General features: G+C 39.9%; 2 protein-coding genes and 1 pseudogene across 2 annotated transcripts in view; 1 reads left to right on the forward strand and 2 right to left on the reverse strand.

Moving 5' to 3' along the window:
* LOC122748226 (zinc finger protein OZF-like) lies at positions 1-27,814 on the reverse strand. The gene is made up of 4 exons (XM_043993899.1): positions 27,689-27,814; positions 3,792-4,021; positions 499-1,478; positions 1-201 (listed from the first exon to the last, which is right to left on the reverse strand). The coding sequence occupies exons 2-4, from the start codon at positions 3,820-3,822 to the stop codon at positions 1-3; spliced, it is 1,212 nt and encodes a 403-aa protein (XP_043849834.1). The 5' UTR covers positions 3,823-4,021; positions 27,689-27,814.
* On the forward strand, positions 20,756-21,515 carry LOC122746335 (annotated as a pseudogene).
* LOC122746330 (zinc finger protein 260-like) overlaps positions 25,208-27,936 on the reverse strand; it is a 266,515-nt gene continuing 263,786 nt past the window's right edge. The window contains exon 4 of the mRNA XM_043991856.1: positions 25,208-27,819. Within this exon, the coding sequence (XP_043847791.1) occupies positions 25,832-27,819 (1,988 nt within the window). The 3' untranslated portion in view covers positions 25,208-25,831. The remainder of the gene's footprint in view (positions 27,820-27,936) is intronic.

Genomic DNA, 27,936 nt, shown 5'->3' on the forward strand with positions numbered 1-27,936 from the left:
TTACTTTCCCACATTCTCTCCATTATGTTTTCTCTTGTGTAAGACCAGTAGGACTTTTCTCATAAAGGCTTTCCCACATTCATGGCATTTATAAGGTCTCTCTCCAGTATGTGTCCTCTGATGTCGTATCATGTTAGATTTTTGATTGAAAGCTTTCCCACATTCGTTACACTGATAAGGCTTCTCTTCGGTATGAACTCTCTGGTGTTTGATAAGGGTTGAGCTCTGAGTGAAGGCTTTCTCACATTTATTACATTCATAAGGCTTCTCTCCAGTATGAATTCTCTGGTGTTTAATAAGTATTGAATTTTTAGGAAAGGCTTTCCCACAGTCACATTTATAAGGCTTCTTCCTATTATGGGATGTCTTATGCGAAACAAAGGTTGAGATCTGACTGCAGACTTTCTTACTTTTGTCATTTTTACAAAGTTTCTCTTCCTTATGAATTTTCTGGTGCTCATTTAGTGTTGAGTTTTTACGGAAGGCTTTCCCACATACAGTACATGTATAAGGCCTTTCTCCTGTATGAATCATCTGATGGGAAATAAGGGTTGAACTCTGACTGAAGGCTTTCCCACACTCCTCACATTTATAATGCTTCTCTCCAGTATGAATTCTCTGGTGGTTGAAAAGGGTTGAGTTTTGATTGAAGGCTTTCCCACAATCATTACACTTATAAGGCTTCTCTCCAGTATGAATCTTCTGATGTTGAATAAGGTTGGACCTCTCTCCAAAGGCTTTGCCACATGTATTACATTTATAAGGTTTCTCTCCACTATGAATTCTTTGATGTTTAATACGAGTTGATCTCTGACTGAAGGATATCCCACACTCATCACATTTATAAGGCTTCTCTCCAGTATGAATTCTCTGGTGGTTGGATAGGGTTGACTTTTGAGCAAAGGCTTTCCCACACTCATCACATTTATATGGTTTCTCTCCGGTATGAATTCTCTGGTGTTTGAAAAGGGTTGCATTTTGAGTGAAAGCTTTCCCACACTCATTACATTTATAAGACTTTTTTCCAGAATGAACCTTCTCATGTATATGAAGTTTTGAAATCTCAGAGAAGGGTTTCCCACATTCCTCACATGTATAACTTTTCTTTTGAGCATGAATCTTCTGGTGTTTGATGAGTCTTAAGTTATCAGTAAAGATCAAATCACATGCATTGCACTTATAAGCCTTCTGAATAGCATGGATTTCCTGGTGTTCAAAAGAGTTAGAATTTTGAGGGAAGACTTTCTTGCATTCCTTATGTTCATACATTTTGTCTTTAGTTTGAATCTTCTGGTGTTTGGGCATGTTTGTCATATCACTCTCCTGTTTTATATCTTCAATTTTTACCTGGCTCTCACTTTCACCCAATTCCCCACAAATAGAGGGGTGTTCATCAACATTGCTGAGTCTTTCAATCTTCACTTTATTGCAAGATTCCTCCTCTGGCTCATTCTCAATCTTGATCTCCGACGCCACATCTGAAAAACAGTAATGGAAAGTACAAATGTCTGAAATATGTCTAATATGAAGTACAAATGTTCTGAGCTTTGAGAATGGGAACTCAGGATAAATGATGCAACTGCAAATGGTACCCAGAGAAAGATAACACCTGGTGAAAACATTTTTTTTAAATCTCCTTTTTAGAATCTAGAATTTAGAAATAGTGAAAATAATATTTTTTCTAGTCTAATAACCTTTTCCAGACTTTTTCCTTTCTGAAAGTATATAGAAGACCAAGAACATGGGCATTTCTTAGGGAAATCAGTTAAAGTAGTCATTAATCTTTGAACAAAGGTGATATCTTACCTCTTTTTCAAAATTAATTGGGCCATCCCTTCAATGGACTACCTAGAATCACTTTCCTTATTTCCATTCAAATACTTACCTCTCCAACATTTCGGCAATCTTTTTATATGTTGACTTTCTTCCTTGAAATGTAAACTCCTTATGAGTTGAAAATGTCTTTATTTGTGCTTCTATTTGTATTTTCAGGGTAGAGGATTTTTCATTCTCTTGGTTTTCCTACCTGTCTGACCACACTTCTGTCTCCTTTGCTGGATCCTCCTCCAAGATTACATCCTCTAACCTTAGATGTCCCTCAGGGCTCTGTCCTCCATTTATACCACTTCACTTAGTGATCTTATTATAAGATTCCATGGATTTAATTACCATCTCCACATTGACGATTCTCCAATCTACCTTCCCGGCCCCAAACTTTCTGCTCACCTCCCATCTCAAATCTCCAACTGCCTTTCAGACATCTTGAACGGGATGTTCAGTAGACACTTTCAACCCAGTATTTCCAAAAAAGAACTCATCATCTTTTCATCTAAACCCTTCCCTCTTTTTACCTTCCAATTGTTGTAAAAGGCAACACCATCTTCCCAGTCTCTCAGGCTCACAACCTAAGATTTATCCTGGACTTTCCACTCCTTCTCAACCCCTGCCCTGCCCATATCCAAGCTGTTGCCAAGGCCCATCAATTGCAACTGAGCAACATCTCTCAAATACACCTTCTTTTCTCCTCTGACATGACTCCCACCCTGATGCATGCCCTCATCACCTCATACCTGGTCTATTGCAAAAGCCTGCTGGGAGGTCTGTCTGCCTCAAGTCTCTTCCCATTCCAGTCTGTCTTCCATTTACCCACTAAAGTGATTTTCTTAAAACGCTGGTTAAATCATGTCATCACCCCCTGCTCCATTCAATAAACGTTAGTAGCTCCCTATCTCCTCTAAGATCAAATACAAAATGTTTTGATATTGAAAACCCTTCCTAACCTGCTCCCTCCCAATTTTCCAATCTTCTGCCACCATGTGCTCTATGAGCCAGTGACACTGGCCTCCTGACTGTTCCACAAACACGACAGTCCTCCCAGCTCCATACATATTCTCTGGCTGTCCTCTATAACTGGAATGCTCTGGATCCTCTGCACCACTGATCTCCCTGTCTTCCTCAAGGCACCAGCTAAAATCCTGCCATCCACAAGAAGTCTTCCCCAAGCCCTCTTTAACTCAATGCATACAGTGGGGGTATACAAATGTTTACTTACTGATTGATATTCACTGTTCCAGACACACAGTAAGCACTTAATAGATGTTTATGAAGCTATCAAGAGTATAACAGAATAATGACTCCATGTATTTAATCATTTTTTCCCTCTTTATTTTTATTTTTTTGGTGGGGCAATGAGGGTTAAGTGTCTTGCCCAGGGTCACACAGCTAGCAAGTGTTAAGTGTCTGAGGCTGGATTTGAACTCAGGTACTCCTGACTCCAGGGCCAGTGCTCTATCCACTGTGCCACCTAGCTGCCCCAGCACCTTCCCTTTCAAAGCAGGAGTTTCCCTAATTCCTCAGTCTTGAGGCTTACCTTTAGAGGAGGTCTCTGAACAGAAGATGGGACCCTAGTACCAGCAAAAATCACCTGATGCTGATCAATATGAGTGCCCTCAGGATAGTAACAAGAATGGAGAAGAGTAGCCTCTGAAAATGGGAACCTATTAGACCTCTCAGAGCCCATTTTCCAGTGAGAACAGGTAGTTTATATCCCTCTCTGAGATAGCTCTGGAAGTTCAGCTTTTATTCAGTCTGTGCTCAGAGTCTCTGGTTTCAAAATCAATCCAGTTATTTGCACAAGAAAGTTTGAATATCTACTATGAGCGGAGCCCACAGGTAGAGTTCTGATCTAAGTCAGGCTCCTGCCCTCAGCAAATTCCCAGCCTCATTTCAAATTAGAATGCGATGCAGAGGACTCAACAAGAAAAACAAAATTTTCCTAGAAGGTTACTCACCAGAAGTGTCTGGGCTCTGAGGATTCTCCATTGGGTTTCTGAGAAAGGCTAAACCTCAGATCCCCTCTGGGATTTCAGCCTTTTGTACCTTGGAAGGTCTTGGTTCCAATGTCTGAATGCTTCTGAAAGCAAACTCTGCTGGTTCTCAATCCAAGCTCCTCCCCAGGCATTCAGGTCCAAAGGGAAACCCCTTGCCCAGGTGTGATTCACTGATTTTCAGAAAGCGAGCCCTGGAATGGAGGAGACACACTCTCAGATTTTTGCTAGCATGGGGGTGTGCTTAGTCTCCACTGTTTCCGAAATGTCTCCTGCATTAGAATATACTATACTGGAGGGCAGGAACTTTTTTTTTATTGCTATTGTTTCAGAGGATTGAAGGTGCATGGGAAGAGGGGAGACTTGCTTTGCAATTCTAGCTTAGCTGAGCCGCTGTAAGCATTTTCTAAATATGTATAGACTCATGATTGCCAACCCACCACAAGGCCACCTAATCTCTACTGGGATCTCACTCAGAACAAAGGTCTTTCCCCCAAACTTTTTACCCCCTCCTAGTCCTCTCTCCAGATTCAGATGAACAAGGGGTGGGGGAATATCCCCCCTCTCTTCCCAGGGACCAATCACTTGCATCCCATGGCTCAGAGACTTAGTGCTGGCAGAAACCATGATCATTTATACCAATCCACACATTTTGTCAGGAAAGAAAGTGAGGCCAAGCAAAGATGTCATATGTCCAAAGTTGTGGGTTTTTAAAAAATCCTTAATAGAGAGCTGGGATTTCGAACCCAGATCTTCATACTTCAAATGAAGAACTCACAAGAAAGGACTTGAGGTTCTGCACTGGTTGAATCACACAATTGACCTTAGACACACATTAATCCAACCTCAAACCTGCTTAGGCACCAAATCACCCTTTGCTTTTTGATCCATTTCAACAGCCTAAGGTATGATGTTAAATGTTTAACAACCTACTCTCTCTCTCTCTCTCTCTCTCTCTCTCTCTCTCTCTCTCTCTCTGCAGGGCAATGAGGGTTAAGTGACTTGCTTAAGGTCACACAGCTAGTAAGTGTCAAGTGTCTGACATTGGATTTGAACTGTCCTCCTGAATCCAGGGCCAGTACTTTATCCACTGTGCCACCCAGCTACCCCCAACAACCTACTCTCAAATATATATATAGGCAACCACTCAAGTTTAACTTGCATGATTAATATTTTATCCATAATTCTCTCAAGTATAGACAATCTAGAAAATAAATTAGGGGGCAGCTAGGTGGCACAGTGGATAAAGCACCGGCCCTGGATTCAGGAGGACCTGAGTTGAAATCTGGCCTCGGACACTTAACACTTACTAGCTGTGTGACCCTGGGCAAGTCACTTAACCCTCATTGTCTTGCCCCCCCCCCCCCAAAAAAAAGAAAAGAAATCAAGCCCTAATTTGTAGCCTTTGCAGAGTTCTGAAATATAAATGTTCACCTGCAAAATTTAATAATCACCTCTGTTAGAGCTGCCTCCAGCTGACTTCAGTATGCTCCTACCCATGGCCTTGAGGAAATCAGGGATTTGGGAAGCTACAGTTTCTCCAGGATCAAGATCAGTCTAGTTCTATCTCCAAGCATAGTAATATAAGAAAAAAAGTCTGTAGCCAAAGCCAGAAGTCTGTCCAGCTTAACTGTGTGTCCTTGGTCAAATAACTTTTTCTCTGTGGGCTTTAGCTTACTGCCAAATAAAGAGGTAGGATTGGCCTGAGTGATTTCTGAGGTTCCTTCTATTTCTGAGCCATGAAAACCCATAGAACCATCAATTCCTGCCTCTTTTCCTTCTTCATTAAGCAAGTAAGAGGCCTGAGGCTCCGAGGGAGGCAAGGATTGCCCATGATAGCATCCTTTGTCAGGGGAAGAGACAGAACTAGATTCCCTGTTCCCCGACTTCTGGTTTCCAGCACAGGGCTCTTTCTCCTACACTTTTCCATCTCTCCAAGGGTCCTGTGTTTACCAGTCCTAATACCCAATAGATCTCTGAGATTACCTATCCCTTCTGGCTTCTGACTCCAAACCTAACCTAAACCCCAACCCACAGGACTGTAGGAAAATAATTATTAATAAGTGTCTTGAGGGGACCCAGATCAGTTTTAGCCTTTTCTCTCCCCCCAACCCCACTTCAGAGAGGTCAATTCTTAGAAGGAAGTTTTAATTCTGTTCAGGAGAAACAATAGCAATGGAGAATAAACTCTTTGGCTAGCTCAGTGAACTGATGGGAATAAGCCACACCTATCTGGACTTCCACTTTGACCCCCAGGGGGTCTCTCCCATTAGGCCATGTAGTCATGGTAGAGCTCATTTTAATATGGACCACTCTCAAGTCATGCCAAGCAATGGATTTGAATGACGCTAACCAAGTAGCTTTGATTAGTGTGTAATGACACCCCTTTATCAAAAGAGGATAAAAGGTAAGAATACATGAGGGTCCTGGCTGTCGCCATCTTGGAATGCACTCTTGATCTGGGAGGCTGTCACTTGTGAGTGCTCTCCTTTTAGGAAAGGATGAACTGGGAGGGCATGTGTTCTCTCTCTGAGAGAGAACATGGTGGAACTTTTCTGCTTGTGTTAAATGCCACACTGTCAACATTTTGATTATAAATACATACTGCCAAAATGGGGGCAGTGACCATTATTCTGTAAATAGCAATTAATATATAAGTAGCAAATAATAATTTTAGAAAATCCAGCCTAGTTAGCCCCCCCCCCCCAAGTAATTTAGCAGACACAGGACAAAACCCACCAAGAGCTACTAGAGCTCTCAGCTCTAGCCCTAATCCTGTTCTAGTTCTAGACCCAACCTTATCTAAAGCATCAAGTTCATTTCAGATTTCTCTCTTCCACATCAGCTATTTTATGGAGCTTCAGTCCATTTGTCTATTCCTAGGGATCATCCCAGGGAAGAATGGAGAAGGGAGTGGGAGGCAGGGATTTTGGAGTCAGATTGTCTGGAGAGGGAATGAGGTCCAGGTGAGGGATGGGGGAGTAACTTCTAGAGGAAACCTTTCTTCATTCCAGGGTCTCCCCTGTATTGATTGCTTCCAACTTAGCCTGTCTAGAGACTATTTATACAGGTTCTTTTTTGCATTTTGTTTCCCTCATTAGACATTGAGCTCCTTGAGAGCAAAGATTGTAGGCCCAGTGCTTAGCAAAGTAACTGGCACATAGTAGGCCTTTCATAATAGTAGACACATGCTAAGCATTTCCCAGAGTTCTATGGTCTAAAGGACTTAGTGCCTATTCAGTCCTGGATTCTCTTCTGTGTGACCAGAGTGTGAGGGGGGAGTTTGGCAGAGAGAGAAGATAGAGAAGGCTCTTGGGCAGGGCTTGGGTTGCACTACTCTCCAACTCCATTCTTCGATTTTGAAAATCCAAAATGGATCTGCTACAGGCAGGCACAGACAGCTGAATTTCATAGGTTTCTGGTGGACAAGAGCTTAGAGACTTAGGGGTATAAATTGCCCTCAGGAAAAGTCACTCTCAGCTCCTTTCTTGTAGAGGTTGGCAAAGGCCAATGTCTATCATGCATAATGCAGTGGGTACTGGACTCCCTTATTCTTATTTGTTGTTGTTGTTCAGTTATTTTTCAGGCACATCTCTTTGTGATCCTATTTGGGGTTTTCTTGGCAGAGATGCTGGAGTGGTTTGCCATTTCCTTCTCCAGCTCATTTTACAAATGAGGAAACTGAGGCAAAAGGGTGAAGTGACTTTCCCAGGATCACACAGTTAGTGTCTGAGGCTGGATTTGAACTCATGAAGATGAGTCTTCCTGACCCCAGGCCCAGCCCTCTATCCCCTGTGCCACCTATTTCTCTTATTCTTATCTAATAATAAGTAATAAAAATTATTCCTGTCCCTTATGTCCATAACATGTTGTAACTTTATGCTTCTACAGCTATTATTTTATTGAAATTTTACAAATAGTTCTGTGACAATGATAGTGGAGCTGTTAACCCCCTATTACAAATAGGGAAACTAAAACCCAGAAATGCCCCTGGTTAAGAGAAGATTGGGACTGGAATACAGAGCTCTTGGATACTACACACACACACACACACACACCCCACAGAACCTCATTGATCTACTTCCTGAGCTCTGGGTAAGGGTTTGGTAAATGGGAGCCATAGTGAGTCACAGTAATGAGTGTGGGAAACTGAGCTGTGAAGGCTGAGAGCCAGGGTCTTTTCCTCAATATTATAAAGGCAGATGGATAAGAACGAAGGAGGAGCATGGACTCAGGACATGCCAGATCCCAGTGTGGCTCTGCTCTGGGTGAGGGGGGAGAACAGAACTACAACTCTAAAACTTGTGCTTTGCAATTTTAGATTTTACTTTCTTATTCTGACTTTGCTGCCAGAGATAGGAGAGAGCAGGCCCCTGGTTGCCATGGGGAAAAGGCCAAGGAGGCAGCACTCTTGCTTGCCCTTACCCAGCTGAATCCCATCTACCCTCCCTCCCCCTATGTCTTCAACCTCGGCCTAGAGATGGGCTATCCAGTGAACTAGTGTAAAGAGTGCTGTCCATGGTAGTACTAAAGGGAATGAGAGACCCCTGCTGCCTCAGAGCTACTTGAAAGCACTTAGAAAACTCATGAAATCTGAGGACATAATGGCTGATAATAACAAGTAACATTCATTTAGTGCTTTGATGTTTACAAAATGCAAACCTTAATCGTCTCCTCTCCCAAACCCCTCATTTTATTGATAAGGAAACAAGCCAGGGGAAGTGACTTACCCAAGGTCACAAAGTGAGTAACTAATGCAGCTTTGACCAAGGTACCTCAGTAGCCAAGGATAAAACTGACAAATAGAGCCATTCTTTTAAAGCATTTGCACAGTTACTCTTAAACACAGACATACCTCACTTCTGATTAGTTCCTCACCAGATGTTCTAACATCCCCTGACTAACATCCTTTGAAAGGCCCAGGATAAGCAAACATCCTATGACTCACATGCCCTAGAAAGTTCTGCAGTTGGCAATTTCCAGGGCAGGAAGCAGGAGGCTTGCAGTTTCCATGCTTGTACTTAGGAGTGGGTATAGAACCTTTGTGATGGGAAAGCACAGAGAAAAGAGGAACCTGGAATGAGGCACCTGGAGTTTTACTTTGTTGCCAATGTTGTCAAGCAGCAAGCAGGATGTGGGTGGCAAGCTACAAGGGTGTATAAGGCAACTAAAACTACAGGCTTAAGGAGCTCAAAGTCACACAATGAGGGTCCCCAACCAATATATAGTAGATTGTTTAAGCCTAATGAAATAGAGTAGAAGTTACAGTAATAGCAATATTGGGTTTTTTTTGTTTTTGTTTTAGTTTTGGGGGTTTTTTTTGCAGGGCAATGGGGTTTAAGTGACTTGCCCAGGGTCACACAGCTAGTAAGTGTCTGAGACTGAGTTTGAACTCAGGTCCTCCTGAATCCAAGGCTATGGATTCAGGAGTACCTGAGTTCAAATCCGGCCTCAGACACTTGACACTTAACTAGCTGTGTGACCCTGTGCAAGTCACTTAACCCTCATTGCCCTGCCAAAAAACCAAAAAAAAAAAAAACCCCAAGAAACAATGAGCAGCCAGATTTCAGAGAAACCTGGAAGGACTTGCATGAACTGATGATGAGTAAGATGAGCAGAACAAGGAGAATACTGCACACAGTATCATCAACATTATGTGTTGATCAACTGTGATAGACTTGATTCTTCTCAGCAATACAATGGTACAAGACAGTTCCAAAGGACTCATGATGGAAAATGCTCTCCAAATCCAGAAAAAAAGAACTGTGAAATATGGATGCAGATTGAACCATACTACTTCTTTTGTTTTTGGTGCTGTTTTTCTTTTTTGAGGTTTTTCCTTTTTGCTCTGATTCTTCTATCATAACATGACTAATGCAGAAATATGTTTAATGTGATTGTACATATATAACCTATATCAGATTGCTTGCTGTTTTGGGGAGGGGGGAGGGAGGGGAGGGAGAAAGAAAAATTTGAAACTAGAAATCTTATAAAAACGAATGTTGAAAACTATCTCTACACGTAACTGGAAAATAATAAAATACTTTTATAATTTAAAAAAAGAAAGTCTTTGAGCAACTAAGTCAACTATTATAAATACACAAATAAAAATAAAGGACACATGAAGAAAGATGCCATCTACATCCAGAGAAAGAAGTGATATATAAAGTATGTATAGAATAATTTTACACACACACACACACACACATTTACATATACCTATTTGTGACTATCTGGGGTTGGGGAGGAAAAAAGGGAAAAAAGGACATTTACATCATGACTAGTTTATATTTTAAGTGAATAGCAAGTTGTATATGGTAGATTTTCAGTTTCATGTGCAATCATATTTTTTATAGCACTGTGTTATGGAAATGCTTGTTTTTGTTATTAAAACAGTCAATTATATCCCTAGTTTCACAATATTGAACCAGTCCTATATTCCTAGTATAAATTCACTCTCAGCAAAGTGTGTGATCTTTGGGATATGTAGTAGTCTCCTTGCTAGCATCTTATTTAAAATTTTTACATCAATATGTATTAGTTAAATTATTCTCTAGTTTTCTTCTCTATTTTGACTCTCTCTAGTTTGGCTATTATGACCAATTTTCATCATGGAAGGAACTTGATGAGGCTCCTTCTTTACACATTTTTTTTTGTGAGGCAATTGGGGTTAAGTGACTTGCCCAGGGTCACACAGCTAGTAAGTGTTAAGTGTCTGAGGCCGGATTTGAAATCAGGTCCTCCTGAATCCAGGGCCAGTGCTCTATCCACTGTGCCACCTAGCTGCCCCTTCTTTACACAGTTTTTAAAACAGTTTAGATATTTGATAGTATTCCCCTGTGAATCCATCTGCTCCTGGGCCCCACTTTCAATTCCCTTACTTCATCACCAATTTCATTTCTCAAATTTCTGAGTAGTGGAGATGTTTGTGCCATATGTCATATGTATTTCAGATATCTTTCAGAAGAAAAGCCACAGAGGCAGTTTTAAAAGAGAACATTCCTGAAAAAGAGTCATCCCATGGAATGAAAATGGAACTTTTTTTGTTTGTTTGTTTAGTGAGGCAATTGGGGTTAAGTGACTTGCCCAGGGTCACACAGCTAATAAGTGTCAAGTGTCTGAGGTCGGATTTGAACTCAGGTACTCCTGACTCCAGGGTCGGTGCTCTATCTACTGTGCCACCTAGCTGCCCCTGAAAATGGAATTACTTAACCATGCTGATCATTCCTTCGCTATTTCTGGGGAATATTAAGAAAGTGATTCCTAGAAAAAGAGTAGGAAGCTAAAGCAGTACTGGGATATGAGAAAAATAACCAAATACCAGAAGATTCAAACTGGAGGTAAAATGTATAACTATAAGGAATGTGGGAAAGCCTTAAGTCAATGTTCAAACATTTCTAAGGATCAAAAAATAGTTATTATCATAGTTTTATAAATGTGATAAGTGTGAAAAACTTCATTGAGAGATCAACTCTTATTTTATATTTGATAATTCATATTGGAGAGAAGCCTTACAAATGGAAACAGTGACATGTTAAATTTAATGTGGTCACCTATTTCTGTCCCAAGTGTAGGGAAAATTAACTGGGGTTTATCATTTATTTGTTACTTAGAAATTAGAGGCTACTGCACTAGTTTGGGGCATTAAGCATTTATTAAAGTATATTAAATATTAGTAAAGGGAGTGCACATGGTTCTGAAAGATAGGAAAGGCTAGAGAAGAAAATCCAGTTCCCACACCCAAGAAAGCAAGTGTTTTGTGCAAGCTCCCTAAGAGCAGGAGCAGAGCCCACCCATAAACGTTGTTCAAAGCTCATTGGCTAGCATCACTCAAATCTATTGGCTCACTAGAGGGCAGTGTGGGAACGAGGCCCTCAAGGTAGGTGTGGCCTTGAGTGAGGTAACTTCCTGATGCTGGGTTGACCCCAAGAAAGGTCAGCCAGGCTCTCTCAGCAGGGGGATGCCTGAAAGTCCCCAAACCCCATTATTTTCTCACAAATCAATGTAGCAAAGCCTGTACTTAAAGATCTACCCTTATTAAGCACCAGAGAATTCTTACCAGAGAAGGTTTATAAATGTGATGAGTGAGGAAAAGTCCTCAGGCAGGTCTCAAATCTTATTGTATATGAGAAGGTTTATATTGGAGAGAAAGCTTAAATATAATGAATGTGGGAAAGCCTTTATTCAGAGCTCAATGCTTATGAGTCATGAGATATGTCATACTGGAGAAAAAGCCTTAAATATGTATAATGAAAGTGAGAAAGTCTTCCTTCAGAGTGCCAATCCAATTGTATATCAGAAGGTTAATATAGGAGAGAAGGCTCAATATCATGAACATGAGAAGCTTTTCTCATGGTATTAATCATAAGAAGATTCATACAGGAGAAGAGCCTTTTCAGTGTTATGAGTTTGGGAAAGATTTCTGTGGCAGTTCAAATTGTATATAATATCAGAAGTGGAAGAATGAAATAGCATTTATTCATTAAGAGTTCACTATGCATCAAATGCTATTTTGGCATGTCTTCATCTCTCCCAACTACCCCACTTTAGACCTGCATGTTGCATATTGTCTTCCGACTTAAAATGTAATTCCATTCAATTCAGTAAGCATTTATTAAGCTCCTACTATGTTTTGTGCTTGGGACACAAAGAGAAGCAAAATATGGTCCCTGACCTCAAGAAGCTTACAATCTAATGGGTGAGACAACATGCAAACAAATACATCCTAAGTAAGCTAAATATAGAATAAATAGGAACTAATTAACAGAGCTAAGGCAATAGAATTAAGAGGAGTTGGGGAAAGTTTCTTGTAAAAAGTGCAATTTTTGATAGGACTTAAAGGAAGCCAAAGAAATCAGTAGTCATAGAGAAGGAGGGAGAGTGTTGCAGGCATAAGGGACAGTCAGAGACAGTGCCCAGAGTTGGGAGATGGCTTGTCTTGTACGTGAAACAGCCAAGAGATTAGTGTCACTGAATTGAAGAGTATGTGTTGGGGAGGAAGATATAAAAAGTCTGGAAGGTAGGTGGGGATAGATTATGAAGGCCTCTGAAAGCCAATCATAGAAGCAATGATAATGCTAGAAGCAATAGAAAGCCACTGGAGTTTTACTGAATTGGGGGTTGATATGATGGGACCTGCATTTTAGGAAAATCAGTTTCTTGTTTGAATGGAGAACGGATTGGAGCAGAAAGAGACAAGAGGCAGGCAGACCCACCAGAAGGCAAACTGGAAGGAGCAGAAGCAGGAGGGAAACTTCTTTTTTTTTTTTTTTGGTGAGGCAATTGGGGTTAAGTGACTTTCCCAGGGTCACACAGCTAGTAAGTGTCAAGTGTCTGAGGCCGGACTTGAATCCAGGTACTCCTGACTCCAGGGCTGGTGCTCTATCCACTGCGCCACCTAGCTGCCCCAGGAGGGAAACTTCTAAAGGAACCTGGGAAAGAAATTGGCATGTAAGTTGGAGAGGATGTCCCAAAGCTGTCCAGGAAGGATGATATCATAGGAAACAATTTAGAATTTAACAAAACAGATAGAAGTAATATTACAAGTGACTAGGAGGTGAGAAATGCAGAGTAATGAATGCAGAGTATGACTACTTTGCATATATTCTTATTTATTATTAATTTATTTATTAAGTTGCTGCTTTCTATATTTGTATATGTGATTGCTGTCTACTGCATGTGTTGGTAAACTTTTCAGAGCAGGCATTGTTTGATTCTTTGAACTGCATCACAGCACCTAGCACAGTGCCTGTTCCTAGTCATCACTTAATAAATGCTTATTATTGGATTGGTCAATTGACCTCCTAAGAGATGTGAAAGGGAAAAGCTTAAGTAAGTAGTTTGGTCACATGTAGGGTCTTGCAGGATGTGGGAGACCTGGACATAGCAGGAAGGAGACAATGGGTAAGGAAAGATTGAGGTTAACATTATGTACGTGTGTTTGCAAGAAAATACTCATGGGGTATTTGTACGCTAGTAGTTCTGTCCTTCACACTCAGTCATTTCTGATCAGTCATTGCCTAAGATCTCTTATCTTATCTCTTATCTCTTTACTGGACTTTGAAGTCAGCAAAGTTCTTCCACCCAACCTTTCCCAAGAAGGATGCTCTGGAAATACTAAAACCACCCATGATCCTGGAACCTGCTCATTCCCAGGACAAATGTCCAAAGGAGATGATGGAAGCAATAGAGCTGTGGAGCCTGCCAAGGCATGATCCATGAATAGGATAAGTGGGCAAAGAGTGTAGAAGATAGTGTTGAAATGACCTGGCTATTGACACTTATTAGTTGTGTGACCCTGGGCAAGTCACTTAACCCCCATTGCCCTGCAAAAAAAAAGAAATGACCAGGCTAGCCAAGGTGAGGGGAAAAGGGGACAAAGTAGGCAAGATAGGTGTGACGTCCTGGGAAATAACTGAGGTTTTGATGTTGTCATGTCACAGTGAAGACAAAGAACAGGGTTAGGGGTCATAGAGAGAAAGATAGAATGTTTAAGGGATTTTGCAGTTCACATACCTGGGTGAGAGTAAACTCTTTGGTAGAATGACCATCTCTATACATAGCTGAGGTGGAAAGGAGGAGGTCATGGGAATTGACTGGGAAGTAGGAATTTGGTATAATTATGGGTATTTGGGTGAAGGGAAAGATTGTGATAAGCACTGGACTTACTCAAGAAGGAAAGAAAGTCCTGGGCCTCAGGAGATAATAGCTCCTAGAGGCTTGATTGAGTGACCAATGGGATTGAATGAGCCTCAAAGGCAAAGAGATTGTTGAGTGAATGTGGCAGCAGTAGAATCTGAAAGAGGCACTGGGGGAGGGGTGGTGCAAGGATTCTACTGACTCTCCCACTGTGAAAAATCAGTTGGGGTTTCTGAGCAAAAGTACAACCAGTGTTGGAAAAGGGTACCTGGGGATGCTACATCCCCAGGAGGGAGCCCAATCTCAAGATGAGGAAGTCTCAAAAGCCAATCCCAGGTGACCACTGGCAGAGCCTCTATTCCAGTGTGAAGTAGGTGTGGCACTGGCCCCTGAAACTCTAGGAAGGATTCAACCCTCAAACCCTTCAGGGGAATTCCTGGAGAAAGGATCAAGTACATTCTAGGTATAGGTCCTTGGTCTTCAGGAAGCTTTCCTGTGTGACTGGCATTAGATTATCATTCCAGATAAATTCAATCACAAAATATAAATTCTCCTCAAGCAGAATCATCATCATTGTCTGGCACCCTGAGATTGTTCACTGGGTTCTCAGGCTGCTGAATCTCAGCTCTTCTCTTGGACAGCTGCCTTGTAGTCCCAGGTAGCTCTAGTATGCAAAGATCTCTGGTAGCCTGGAGATTTCTCCCCAGACTTCATGGCAAAAAATTCAGTTTCTCTAAGGAGAGTTGGAATTTCCCTCCCCTAGGTGCCTAAGATGGCACAGTGGATAGAGTGCTAGGCCTGGAATTAGGAAAATTCAATTTCCTGAGTTCAAATCTGGTCACAGACAGGCACTAGCTGTGTGATCCTGGGCAAGTCATTTAACCCAATTTGCCTCAGTTCCTCATTTGTAAAACGAGCTGGAGAAGGCAATGGCAAAGCACTTCAGTATCTTTGCCAAGAAAAGCCCCAATGCGGAGGCAAAGAGATATACAATTCAGATGACTACTATAGACCAACAAGAAGACTTGAGCCTAGGGATGGAGACACTACATCCTCAGAAATTTGCAATTTCTTTGCCTAATTCAAAGGTGGCAGTGTGGTTAGAGAACACCGTATAGGGAATCCTCTTCAAAGGATTTTGAGGGGATTGATGCTCTGTAGGGGACTGAAACAATAGCTAGTGCACAGACTGAGAATGGTCTTTCAGGTTCTAGGCCACAAAACCCAGAGGACAGTGCTGCAAAGAGATATCTAACCACCATAATCATTCATGGACTGGGGCTACATCCAAAGATTATGGGAGGCTTCCATGAGGTGATACCCTCCTTAAAAGACAGTGATAGGCTTAACTTGCTAATATCCAGAGGTCCTACTGTGAAAATACTTTGAGTGTACCTGATTGAATGAAAAATTAAATAACAGCCTTTTTGAAAATGCCTTATTGATGTGTGGTTTGTTACTAGGGAGGTGAACTCCCTGAGAGATCCAAAAGAATCCAGGGAGGCCAATCACACTGTCTGACCTTCCAGAGCAGGTTCTAAAACTTTTTGTGTGTCATGGACCCTTGTGGAGAGCCTGGTAAGGCCTAGAGATCCCTTCTGAGAATCACTGGTTTTAAATGAATAAAAAAAGAGAATTACAAAGAAAATAAATTATATAAAACCACAGTAATGAAAATCATTTAAAAAATGAGTTCACAAGAATTTACATGAAGTGATATGGGGTAAAGTACACATTATCTAGAAAACAAAATACCCAATGACTACTGTGAGAAAAGAATGGGATTTGCCAGATGCCCAAAGGACCTGTATTAATTTGGACTGATTAGTTTGAGAGTGATTGACTTTGCTGATTAACCCACTTAAAGTTAATTCAATTAAATTCACACCTGGCTGACTCCCAAGAGGGAGTGTTCTCAGAGGCTGTGGATTATAACATCAACACGAGACCATCCTCAAGTCCAGTGAACCAATGGATTTGGGTGACGCTAGCCAATCAGCTTGAAGCAGTGTGTAAGGACTGCCTCTTCCAGGGGATGCTGCTTCCTCTCTCTGTTGGTTGCTGGAACAAGCTGGTGGTGGCAGAAGACTTGGGAGAAGGACCAGGCCAGGTTGAACTCTTATCTCTACTCTAGGGTAGATAGGTTTCCTATCTTTCTGAACTCCATGTGTTCTCTCTTTACTCTTTAATAAATGCTCTAGAGCTAAAGCTTCTAGCTTGTCTTTCCCTACACTTGGGACAGAAATAGGCTTCCACACATTGTTTTACTCACACTACAAATGTGTAAACAGACAAAACAACCACAAAATGAATGCAAAGGGAAGGTGGCAAAATTGGAAAGAATGAAGACTGAGTTTAGAGGGCAGAGGAGAAGGGGTAAATGAGCTCTAACATACTCCACAAAGATGGAGAACACGTACCAGATCACATTCTGATTGAAAAAGTCCAGAATACAAAAAAAGCAGTGAGTCCTTTTTATAGCCCAGGTCAACACAGGAAGACAATGTCTGTGGACACTGTGGACAGTCTGGATAGGAGCTCTCTGCATTTCAGAGAAAGGAGAAATTGTACACCAGGGAAAGAAGAGATCCCAGCTACACAATAAGGAGGGCTTAAATGTGTGTAGGCCACAGAAACAATAACCTACTACCAGCACTGTCTTCTTACTAGGAGTTGCAGGTCACAGAGGTGAGGTAAACTGAGGCCCTGCACTTAGAAGCCTGATCCAGCATGAGTAGCAGTCATGGACCCTGGACTTTGTACTGACCTAGGAACAAGTTCAGAAGCAAAAAATTGCGGTATTTCTCTGACCCTAGCAGCTAAGCAGGGTCTCAGCTCTAGCTTCCATTCCAGGCTTCAGAATCATCATCAACCCCCACCACCACCATCTTCAGGACTAGCAATTATAGTATCTACTATGTGCATGACACTGTGCTAAGTACTTTACAAATATCTCATTTGATCTTCACAAAAACTCTGGGAAATAGGTGCTATTATTATCCCTAGATAAGGAAACTGAGGCAGACAGAAGTTAAGTCTCTTGGGGTTTTTTAGGTCCATTTCCTTCCATTTCTAAGATGAGGGAGTTGGGCTAGATGACCTGTAAGCCAGGGCTTGGCATGTTTAAGACCGGATGAAATGATCCCTTTCCCTTGTTCAAGGTCATACAGCTAATAAGTATCTTGAGTCTGGATTTAAACTGAGGTCTTCCACAATTCAGGAGCTGGGTCACCTAGCTGCCATTGCAGCCCCTAAAAAGCCTTTGTAGACAATAACCAGGGAAAGAATCCCAGATCAAAGAGAAGTTTGCATATCTGTCCCCCTGAACCTAGTTTTCCCACTGGCTGATGGTGGCTAAGTCCAGCAACAGTCTATTGGAACTACCAATGAGGGACAAGTCTCCTCTTGGAGAGTTGCATAGACTCAAACCTACATATGTCAAAGTCATGTTTTCTTTTTCTTTTGAAGTTAGGCAATGATGAAACCTGACCTAAGTTTCTATGGTCCAGAGAGGAAGGACCCATTGACTGGAAATGATGGTGAAATCATCTGGTCCCTTTTGAAACCTATGCCAGTTTTGTGGTAGCACTTGGTATCTGACTGAGGCCAGTGTAGAGGGATCCCTGCTTGGACAAAGGGAGAGGATGAGTACAAGGATGCCAATTTCTTCTTCCCAGAGCCAGAGCTTCTATACAAGTGATAAGCCAAGTCAAATACCTCATTGGAATCTGAAAACACTCCTCTGTGATAAATAACCATAGATGTCATTGACCCCATTTTAGAGATAAGAAAACTGAGGCCACAAGGAATGAAGGGGATCACACAGAGGAAAAATTTGAAACCAATCTCCCTGATTCCTACACATCTCCAAGACGGCCTCTGAGTTCTCTCCCAGCTTTAGTCAGTATTCACAAGAGGTCAGGACTGGTAGTTGCTTTACCTTGGGCAAGTCTTGTTTCCTTTAGGTCAATTCCCACCCCTAACCCTTTATGAGATTTGTAAATTTTCATATTTTCTTTCTGAAGCAGCAGGGGTAGATATACCAAAGGGTATGTTTGGATGAATGATTCCTTTCTCTTAAGGGATTTTCAAAGTCATATTTCTCCAAACTACCCTATTATGGTTGTGGAAACATAAGTCCAGGTTAACATAGATGACCTTTCCCATCCTCCAGCCTCTCCTTTCCAATTCCGCTCATCTTACTCCATGTGAGAGGACAGACCAAGTCTCCCTTTATCCAACTCATTGGTATTATTTTTACTGCATTATAGTCCATAAAAGATTAGTTTAATATTTGTTTTTCTTTATCTATATGCAGCATTTACATAATAATTTTTTTTCTTAAGGTAACATGCAAAGCTGAGAAGTTTCTATTGCCATTTGATATGCTCCCAAGGTTTTTCACATGTAACTTTTTCTAAGATCTTGTACTTAGGATGGTCCTTCATTTCTTTTTTCTTTCCTTTTACTTTTTGTTCAGTATATACATACTATATACCCATACACACATACACCTATATTTATGTGTGTGTATTAATCTATTTGGACATCAGAATTCTGTGAGTAAATTTTCACCATTGTTTTCCTACACCCTCCTCCCCCAAACTGTGTACTCCCCTTGTGTTCCCTTTCAATTCTTCATTGAAGTAAATGTTTCAGGAAAAAAACCCACTTCTATCAGGCCCTCCATGTGCTTAGATTCCCTCCATATTGTGTGATGATGACAAAGTTCTGCAAAGATTCATGAAATTATCTCTCCATGAAAGAATGCAAAAAGTTCATCCATGTTTCATGATTTCATATTTACCTACTCTTATATAACATATGCCTCTCCTTGGTCTTCTGAGTAATATTAAATTTTTAAAAATTATTTTCTGTTCCAAATTATTTTATTCAAAATGCTGTTCCCATTCATTGAGAAGGAAATATGATACCCATTATGTATGTGTAATCACTCAAAACATATATTCATATTAGCAACATTGCCAAATAAGCCCCCCCCCAAGTGGAAAAATATATTTCAATCTATACTCAGGATTTATCAGTTCTCTCTCTAGAAGTGGTTAGCTTTTTCATGAGTCTTTTGAAATCAATGAGGATCATTGTATAGATTTCAATAGTAAAGTATTTCAGAGTTGATTATTGATACAATACTGTTATTATTATATACAATAACCTTCTGGTTATGCTTACTACACTTTTATGTTCATATAAGTCTTCCCAATTTTTCTGAAACTTTTATCATATAACACAATAATATTTTAATAATTTATTTAGAATTTTATTTTTCCCTTATTACATGTAAAAACAAATTTTATCAATTTTTAAAACTGTGTTCCAAATTCTCCTCCCTCCTTTCCCACCCCCCTTAAGAACTCAAACAATTCAATATAAGTTATCCATGTATAATACAATAAAATTGCATAGTAATTATATACCACAACTTGTTCAGCCATTTCCCAATTGATGGGCATCCCCTTATTGTCTGTTTCTTTGCCACTACAAAAAGAGCTAAAATAAATTTTTTATAATATTAATTTTGTGGCAACTGTAGTGTTCCAAATTTCACAAGTATGCAACAACACTAATAGACTATTAAAGGCATCCCTGAAGAATGCCTTGTATAGTGTTCTCAGCAAGTAATTACCAAACTTTTGTCATTAGACCTCCAAGGGGACAGCTTTTGGGCTATCTTCTCTTATAACTTGTAAACTGAGGACAACTCCATAATAGGCTATCATAAACGATTCAAGATTTTTCATTACTCCATTTCAGGTATTATATACCATTTTATCCACCAGAGGAGGCTTTCTCAAACTGATTATCAAAAAAATCGATTATCCAAAAAGCAATTTTTGAGGATGAATCCTCTCATGTTTAAAAGCATAAGGTTTTTCCATATTAACTATAAAGCTTCCATCTCTCCAGTATGAGTTATGTAATGCACTTCAGGGTGAGCTCAGAATGAAGGCTTTCATTATACTGATAGATCTGTATCCAGTGAGAGAATCTTCTGATGTAAAATACATAGACATTAATTCTTGTCCACATCTTTTACATTCCTACATTCTCCTTATCATGTTTCTTCTGAAACATGTAACTTTCTCATAAAAGCTATTCCTTGATTGCAGAAAGCAGAAGTTGAGGAACCCTGCTGAGGCATTCTCTCAGGTCTGCACTCCACCCTGCTTGTCGTCCTTTTCTTCCTCATGGTCCATGGTCATGTATCCCTACTGGAGGGACCCTGGGGGCAGCTCTAGTGCTGGGCCTACCACTGCTGTGTCCCTCCTGGACCAGAGTTTCCTATGGAACATCTTGATGTTGATAAAGACAGGAGTGGAGTAATATCTGACAGTGAACTTCAATAAGCAGTATCCAAAGGCACATGGACTCCATTTAATCCTGGGACTGTCAGATCAATCATGTCAATGTTTGACTGAGAGAACAAAGCAGGAGTAAACTTTGGTGAATTCACTGGAGTTTGGAAGTATATCACAGATTGTCAGAATATAGACACAACACTGGGATGACTGACAAAAATTAACTAAAGCTAGAATTATCAGGTTATCAGTTATCTGACCAGTTTCATATCCTTATTGGAAAGTTTGACAGACAAGGAAGAGGACAGATTGCTTTTGATGATTTCATTCAAGGCTGCATTGTCTTACAGCAGTTGATAGATATATTCTGGCACTATGATACTGATCAGGATGGCTGTTTTCAAGTGTCTTATGAATAGTATTTTCCCATAGTCTTCAGTATTGTATAATATTCACCTTTGGAGACATTGTCAATGGGACTGTTATGGAAAAAAAGACTGGAAATGCCAAATCCCTTATCTTGTCAAGTCATGAAAAAAACCACTGATGCAACTCAAGATTGTCTTCCTCCCAAATTTTATAAAATTGCTTTTTGTTTCAAAATCCTGTGTGTGTGTGTGTGTGTGTGTGTGTGTTTTGTGGGGCAATGAGGGTTAAGTGACTTGCCCAGGGCCACACAGCTAGTAAGTTTCAAGTGTCTGATGCCAGAATTGAACTCAGGTTTTCCTGACTCCAGGGCCAGCGCTCTATCCACTGTGCCATCTAGCTGCCCTCATGTACATATATTTATGTGAAAAGGCTAATATTTTACCCTAGTAACTATAGCCATATAGCTCTCCAGACCCAAAAATGTATTTAGTTTGTGGTCATTTGTGTCATGAAAATGCATGGAAAATGCATATCTTTTGAAGATGTCTCCACTCTTTTTGTGAGAGTGCTTCTACTAATTAATCAGAATTTTAAAATAGTATGGAACTTGCACATAAGGCTTTTCTTGTGCCTTACTTTTTAAAAGGGGTTTATTGTATCCATTTTAATATATAAGCATAAAGGAAATGGTACAAAATAAAAGCTATTGCTCATTCATGATTTTTGTAAGACCACTCTATGTGTCTTCTGATGTCAGATCAGGCTAAATTTGAGACTGAAAACTATTCCATATTCATTACATTTTTAATTTATTTTTAAAATTTATTATTTATCTTTTAATTTTGAATTCCGTGTTCTTTCCTTCCCCACTGCTCCTTCCCTCTCCACTGTGAAGACAAGTGGTATGGTATCAATTATATATGTGAAATCATGCAAAACATATTTCCAAATTAGCAATGTTGAAAATAAAGGCAAGAAAAATAGAGAAAACTATACTTCTATTTGTACTCAGAGTTCATCAGTTCTTTCTCTGGAGGCAGATAGTATTTTTCATTATGAGTCCTTTAGAATTTTCTTGGATCACTATATTGATCAGAGCAGCTAAGTCTTTCATAGTTGATCATCATTACAATATTGCTGTTACTGTGTACAATGTTCTCCCGGTTCTGCTCTCTTCACTTTGTATCAGTTCATGTAAGTCTTTCCAGGTTTTCTGAAATCTGCTTGTCATTTCTTATGGCACAATAGTAGTCCATCACAATCACATGCCACAACTTGTTCAGCCATTTCCCAATTAATGGGCATCACCTCAATTTCCAGTTCTTTGTCACCACAAAAAGTACTAGAAATATTTTTGTACATATAGTTTCTTTTCCTCTTATCTCTTTGGATTACAGACCTAGTAGCAGTATTGCTGGGTTAAAAGGTATACACTGTTTTATTAGCCCTTTGGGCATAGTTCCACATTGTTCTCTAGAATGGCTGGACCAGTTGACAACTCCAACAACCGCTCATTAGTGTAACTATCATCTATCATTCCTTCCAGCATTTGTCATTTCTGATAGGTGTGAAGTGGTACCTCAGAGTTGTTTTAATATGCATTTTTCCAATCAATAGTGATTTAGAGCTTTTTTATATAACTATAAATAGCTTTGATTTCTTCTTCTGAAAACTCTGTTCATATTCTTTGACCTTTAATCAATTAGGGAATGGCTCTTATTTTTCAATTCCCTATATACTTGGAGAAGGGGAAGGCCTTTATCAAAGAAATTTGCTATAAAATTTTTCATTGTTTATGGTACCTTTTGGCAAAATGTAGTTTCTCTGATTATCTCATTTAGTTATATTTTTGCTTTTGCTTTTGCTTTTGCTTTGTCTGAGATCATGATTATTACCCCTGCCTTTTTCAGTTTGACTGAAGCATAATGGATTCTGCTCTAATTTTAACTCTGGGTGTGTCTTTATGTTTCAATTGTGTCTTTTATAAACAACATATTGTTGGATTCTGGTTTCTAATCCATTCCGTATGGGTAAGTTCATCTGGTTCACATTTACAGTTACAATTACTATCTATTTTCCTCCATACTATTTTTCTTCTGTTGCCTCCTCTGCCTTCCTTTTTATTACCTCCCTTTTCTTTTATCCCCTTCCATTCCTATTTCAGTGTTTAATAAGATGGATTTATATATCAGAGGGAGAAATTTTCCCTCTCTCAACCAAGTCAGAAGAGAGTGAGGTTCAAGCATTGCCCAAGTTATGTTCCCCTCTACTGTAAAAGTTCTATCTTTCATGACTCTATTATATGAAATAATTGCCCCCATTCTACTTCTTCCTTCCCCTTCTCCCAGTACATCCTTCTATTTTTTAGATCATCCCAACATAATCAACTCATATCCATGCCATTTGTCTATGTAGACTGCTTCTAACCGCCATAATAAGAATAAAGTTCTTAGGAATTACATGTATTATCTTCCCATAAAGGAATGTAGACAATTTAACTTTATTGAGTCTCTTATATAAGATTTTCATGTTTACCTTTATATGTTTTTCTTGAGTCTTCTGTCTGGATGTCAAATATTCTATTCTGCTTTGGGCTTTTCATCAGGAAAGCTTGAAAATTCTCCATGTATCCATTTTCCCCCAGAAGGATTATATTGTTTTTGGTGACTAGGTTATTCTTGGTTATAATCCTAGCTCCCTTACCCTCTGGAATATCATATTTCAAGCCCTCTGCTTCTTTAATGTGGAAATTGCTAAATCTTCTGCCATCCTGACTATGGCCCCATCATACTTGAATTGTTTCTTTTTGGATGCTTGCAGTATTTTCTCTTTAACCCGGGAGCTCTGGAATTTGACTGATACCCTAGGAGTTTTCATGTTGGGACCTCTTTCAGGAGGTGATCAGTAGATTCTTTCAATTTCTATTTTAGCCTCTGTGTCTAAATTATAGCTTTCCTATATAATTTCTTAAAATGTCTATGCATTTTTCTGATCATATCTTTCAGGTAGTCCAGCAATTTTAAAATGTTCTCTTCTCAATCCATTTAGTAGATCAGTAATTTTTCTGATGAGATATTTCATATTTTCTTCTTCTTTCCATTCTTTGGACTTTATTTTGATTTTTCTTGATGTCTCATGGAGTCACCAGCTTCCACTTGCACAATTCTAATTTTTAAGGAATTATTCAGTGAGCTTTTGTACCTCTTTTCCCATTTGACCAATTCTTTTCAAGGAGTTTCTTCCTTCAGTGAATTCTTTTTTTTTCAAGGCAATGAAGGTTAAGTGACTTGCCCAGGGTCACACAGCTAGTAAGTGTCAAGTGTCTGAGGCCAGATTTGAACTCAGGTCCTCCTAAATCCAGGGCCAGTGCTTTATCCACTGTGCCACCTAGCTGCCCCCTCTTCAGTGAATTCTTGTATCTCCTTTTTCCATTTTGGCTTATTTTGCTTTTTAAAGAGTTCTTTTCTTCACTGAATCCTTGTACCCTTTTGCTATTAGGCCAATTCTATTTCTTAAGGTGTTATTGTCGATGGGTCAATCTTTTTTTTGCGGGGCAATGTGGGTTGTGACTTGCCTAGGATCACACAGCTAGTTTCAAGTGTCTGAGGTCACATTTGAACTCAGGTCCTCCTGAATCCAGGACCAGTGCTTTAGCTACTGCGCCACCTAGCTGCCTCCTCTTCAATGAATTCTTTTATCTCCTTTTTTCCATTTTGGCTTATTCTGCCTTTTAAGGAGTTCTTTTCTTCACTGAATTCTTGTATCTCCCTTTCCATTTTGGCTTCTTCTGCTTTTTAAAGAGTTCTTTTCTTCACTGAATCCTTGTACCCTTTTGCTATTAGGTCAATTCTATTTCTTAAAGTGTTATTGTTGATGGGTCAATCTTTTTTTGCAGGGCAATGAGGGTTAAGTGACTTGCCCAGGATCACATAGCTAGTAATTGTCAAGTGTCTGAGGCTGGATTTGAACTCAGGTCCTCCTGAATCCAGGGCTGCTGCTTTATCCACTGTGCCACCTCATTGTCCCCTTTTAAGGTGCTATTTTCTTCAGTATTTTTTGGTGCCTCTTTTTCCAAGCTGTTATTTCTTTTTTCATATTTTTTTGCATCACTTTAATTTCTTTTCCCAAATTTTCCTCTACCATTCTTATCTCTTGAATTCTTCTAGATATTCTTGTTGGGTTTGGGCCCAATTAGCATTTTTCTTTGAGGTTTTGGCTGTAGCTCTTTTCTCACAGTTATCTTCTTCTGAGTTTGTGTCTTTCTCTTCCTTGCCATTGTAATAGCTTTTTGTGTCAAGTTCTTTTGTTGTTGTTGTTTGTTCATTTTTCCAACCTATATCTTGACTTTGATCTTTATATTTAAGTTGGGCTCTGCTCACCTAGAGGTAGGGAGGCACTGTCCCAAGCTTGAGGTTTCTTTATGCTGCTGTCTTCAGAGATAGTTTGGGGGTGAGGGTGGGGAAAGGGATATAAGGACTTTCAAGGAGCACTGGTCCTTGTATCTTTACCCCACCCTAAGTAAAAAGCAGAGCACAGATCAAGAGAAGAGGGACCACACCTCTCCCTGATCACACCACCTTGGAAAAAAGAGCTGACCTCCTAAATTGTCTTAGTCTGGAAAAATGTTTCACCCTGACCTTTTTTTGGCTCTGCTGCTCCAACATTTGATTTGAAGTGTTATTTTGAAGTTTTTTTGAGGGGAATTTTGGGAGATTTCAGCTTGGGTGGCTGCCTCTCTTCCACCATCTTGCCTCCCTCATTACATTTAAAAGGCTTGTCTTCTTCAGTATGAATTCTCTGGTGTTTATTAAGTGCTGAGGTTCTACGAAAGGCTTTTCCACATTCCTTACACTTATAAGGATTCTCTCCAGTATGAATTCTCTGGTGGATGAAAAGGCTTGACTTTTGAGTGAAGCATTTCCCACATTCATTACATTTATAAGGTTTTTCTCCAGTATGAGTCATCATATGCCTAATAAGCATTGAGCTCTGACTGAAGGCTTTCCCACACTCATTACATTTATAAGGCTTCTCTCCAGTATGAATTCTCTGGTGTTTCAAAAGGCGTGAGTTCTCAGTGAAGGCTTTTCCACATTTATTACATTTATAAGGTTTTTCCCCACTATGAATCTTCTGGTGCATTTTAAGTTTTGACATCTCATTGAAGGCTTTCCCACACTCCTCACATTTATAAGGCTTCTCTCCAGTATGAATTCTCTGGTGTCTGACAAGAAATGAGTTTTTAGTGAAAGATAGCCCACATTCACTACATGTATAAGGCTTCTCCCCAGTATGAATCATCTGATGTACAGTAAGAGTAGAGCTCTCATTGAAGGATTTCCCACACTCCTCACATTTATAAGGCTTCTCTCCAGTATGAATCCTCTGGTGAGTGAAAAGGGTTGAGTTTCGAGTGTAGGCTTTTCCACACTCATTACATTTATAAGGCTTCTCTCCAGTATGAATTCTCTCGTGCTTGAAAAGGGTTGAGTATTGAGTGAATGCTTTCCCACATTCATTACATTTATAAGGCTTCTCTCCAGTATGAATCAACATATGCCTATAAAGCACTGAACTCTGACTGAAGGCTTTCCCACACTCAGCACATTTGTAAGGCTTCTCTCCAGAATGGATTTTCTGGTGTTTTGAAAGGTTTGAATTTCCAGTAAAGGCTTTCCCACATTTGTTACACACATAAGGTTTCTCTCCACTATGAATCTTCTGATGTGTTGTAAGTTTTGACATCTCAGTGAAAGCTTTCCCACACTCCTTACATTTATAAGGCTTTTCTCCAGTATGAATTCTCTTGTGCCTTACAAGGTTTGAGTTTTTAGTATAGGCTTCCCCACATTGATTACAAGTATAAGGCTTCTCTCCAGTATGAACCATCTGATGTAAAATAAGGTTTGAGCTCTCAGTAAAGGCTTTTTCACACTTGTCACATTTATACGGCTTCTCTCCAGTATGAATTTTCTGATGCCTAACAAGGGATGAACTTCTATTGAAGGCTTTCCCACAATCATTACATTCATAAGGCTTCTCTCCAGTATGAATCCTCTGATGTATATTCAGTTTAGACACTTCAGTGAAGGCTTTCCCACACTCTTTACATTTGTAAGGCTTCTCTCCCGTATGAATTCTCTGGTGCCTAATAAGAATTGAGTTTTTGGGACAGGATCTCCCACATTCTCTACATTTATATGGTTTCTCTTCCATATGGATCATCTGATGTGAAGCATGGGTTAAGGTCTGACTAAAGGCCTTCTCACAGTCATTACCTTTATGACACTTCTTTCTAGCATAAATTCTCTGGTGTCGAGTAAGTCTTGACTTGTGAGTGAATGTTTGTCCACACTGATTACATTTATAAGCCTTCTCAAGAGCATGGACTTTCTGATGTTCAGAAAACTTTGAATATGGTGGGAAGACTTTCCCACATTCCTTATGATTATAACATTTGTCTCTAGTTTGAATCTTCTGGCTTTTGGCCCTTTTTCTCACATCACTCTCCTGTTTTATTTCCTCACTTTTTACCTGGCTCTCACTTTCACCCCATTCCCCAGAAATAGAGGAGCAATCATCAACACTGCTGAGTCTTTCAATCTTCACTATATGGAAAGATTCATCCTCTGGCTCATCCTTGGTCTTGTTCTTGGACTCCAAATCTGAAAAACAGTAATATAAAGTACAAATGTCTGATATATGTCTAATAGAAAGTATAAATGTTCTGAGCTTTAAGAATGGAAACTAGGGATGAGGTGATGCAACTGTAAGTGGTACTC

This window comes from Dromiciops gliroides, chromosome 3 (genome assembly GCF_019393635.1).
Source record: "Dromiciops gliroides isolate mDroGli1 chromosome 3, mDroGli1.pri, whole genome shotgun sequence".
NCBI classification, from domain to species: Eukaryota; Metazoa; Chordata; class Mammalia; order Microbiotheria; family Microbiotheriidae; genus Dromiciops; species Dromiciops gliroides.

Coding starts and splice junctions, on each gene's coding strand:
- LOC122748226 (XM_043993899.1), bottom strand. CDS start 3,822: ATGGAGAATCCTCAGAGCCCAGACACTTCTG. Junction 1,479..3,791: donor TCAGAGCCCAGACACTTCTG/GTGAGTAACCTT, acceptor ACTGTTTTTCAG/ATGTGGCGTCGGAGATCAAG. Junction 202..498: donor AAAGGCCTTATACATGTACT/GTATGTGGGAAA, acceptor ATCAAACACCAG/AGAGTTCATACCGAAGAGAA.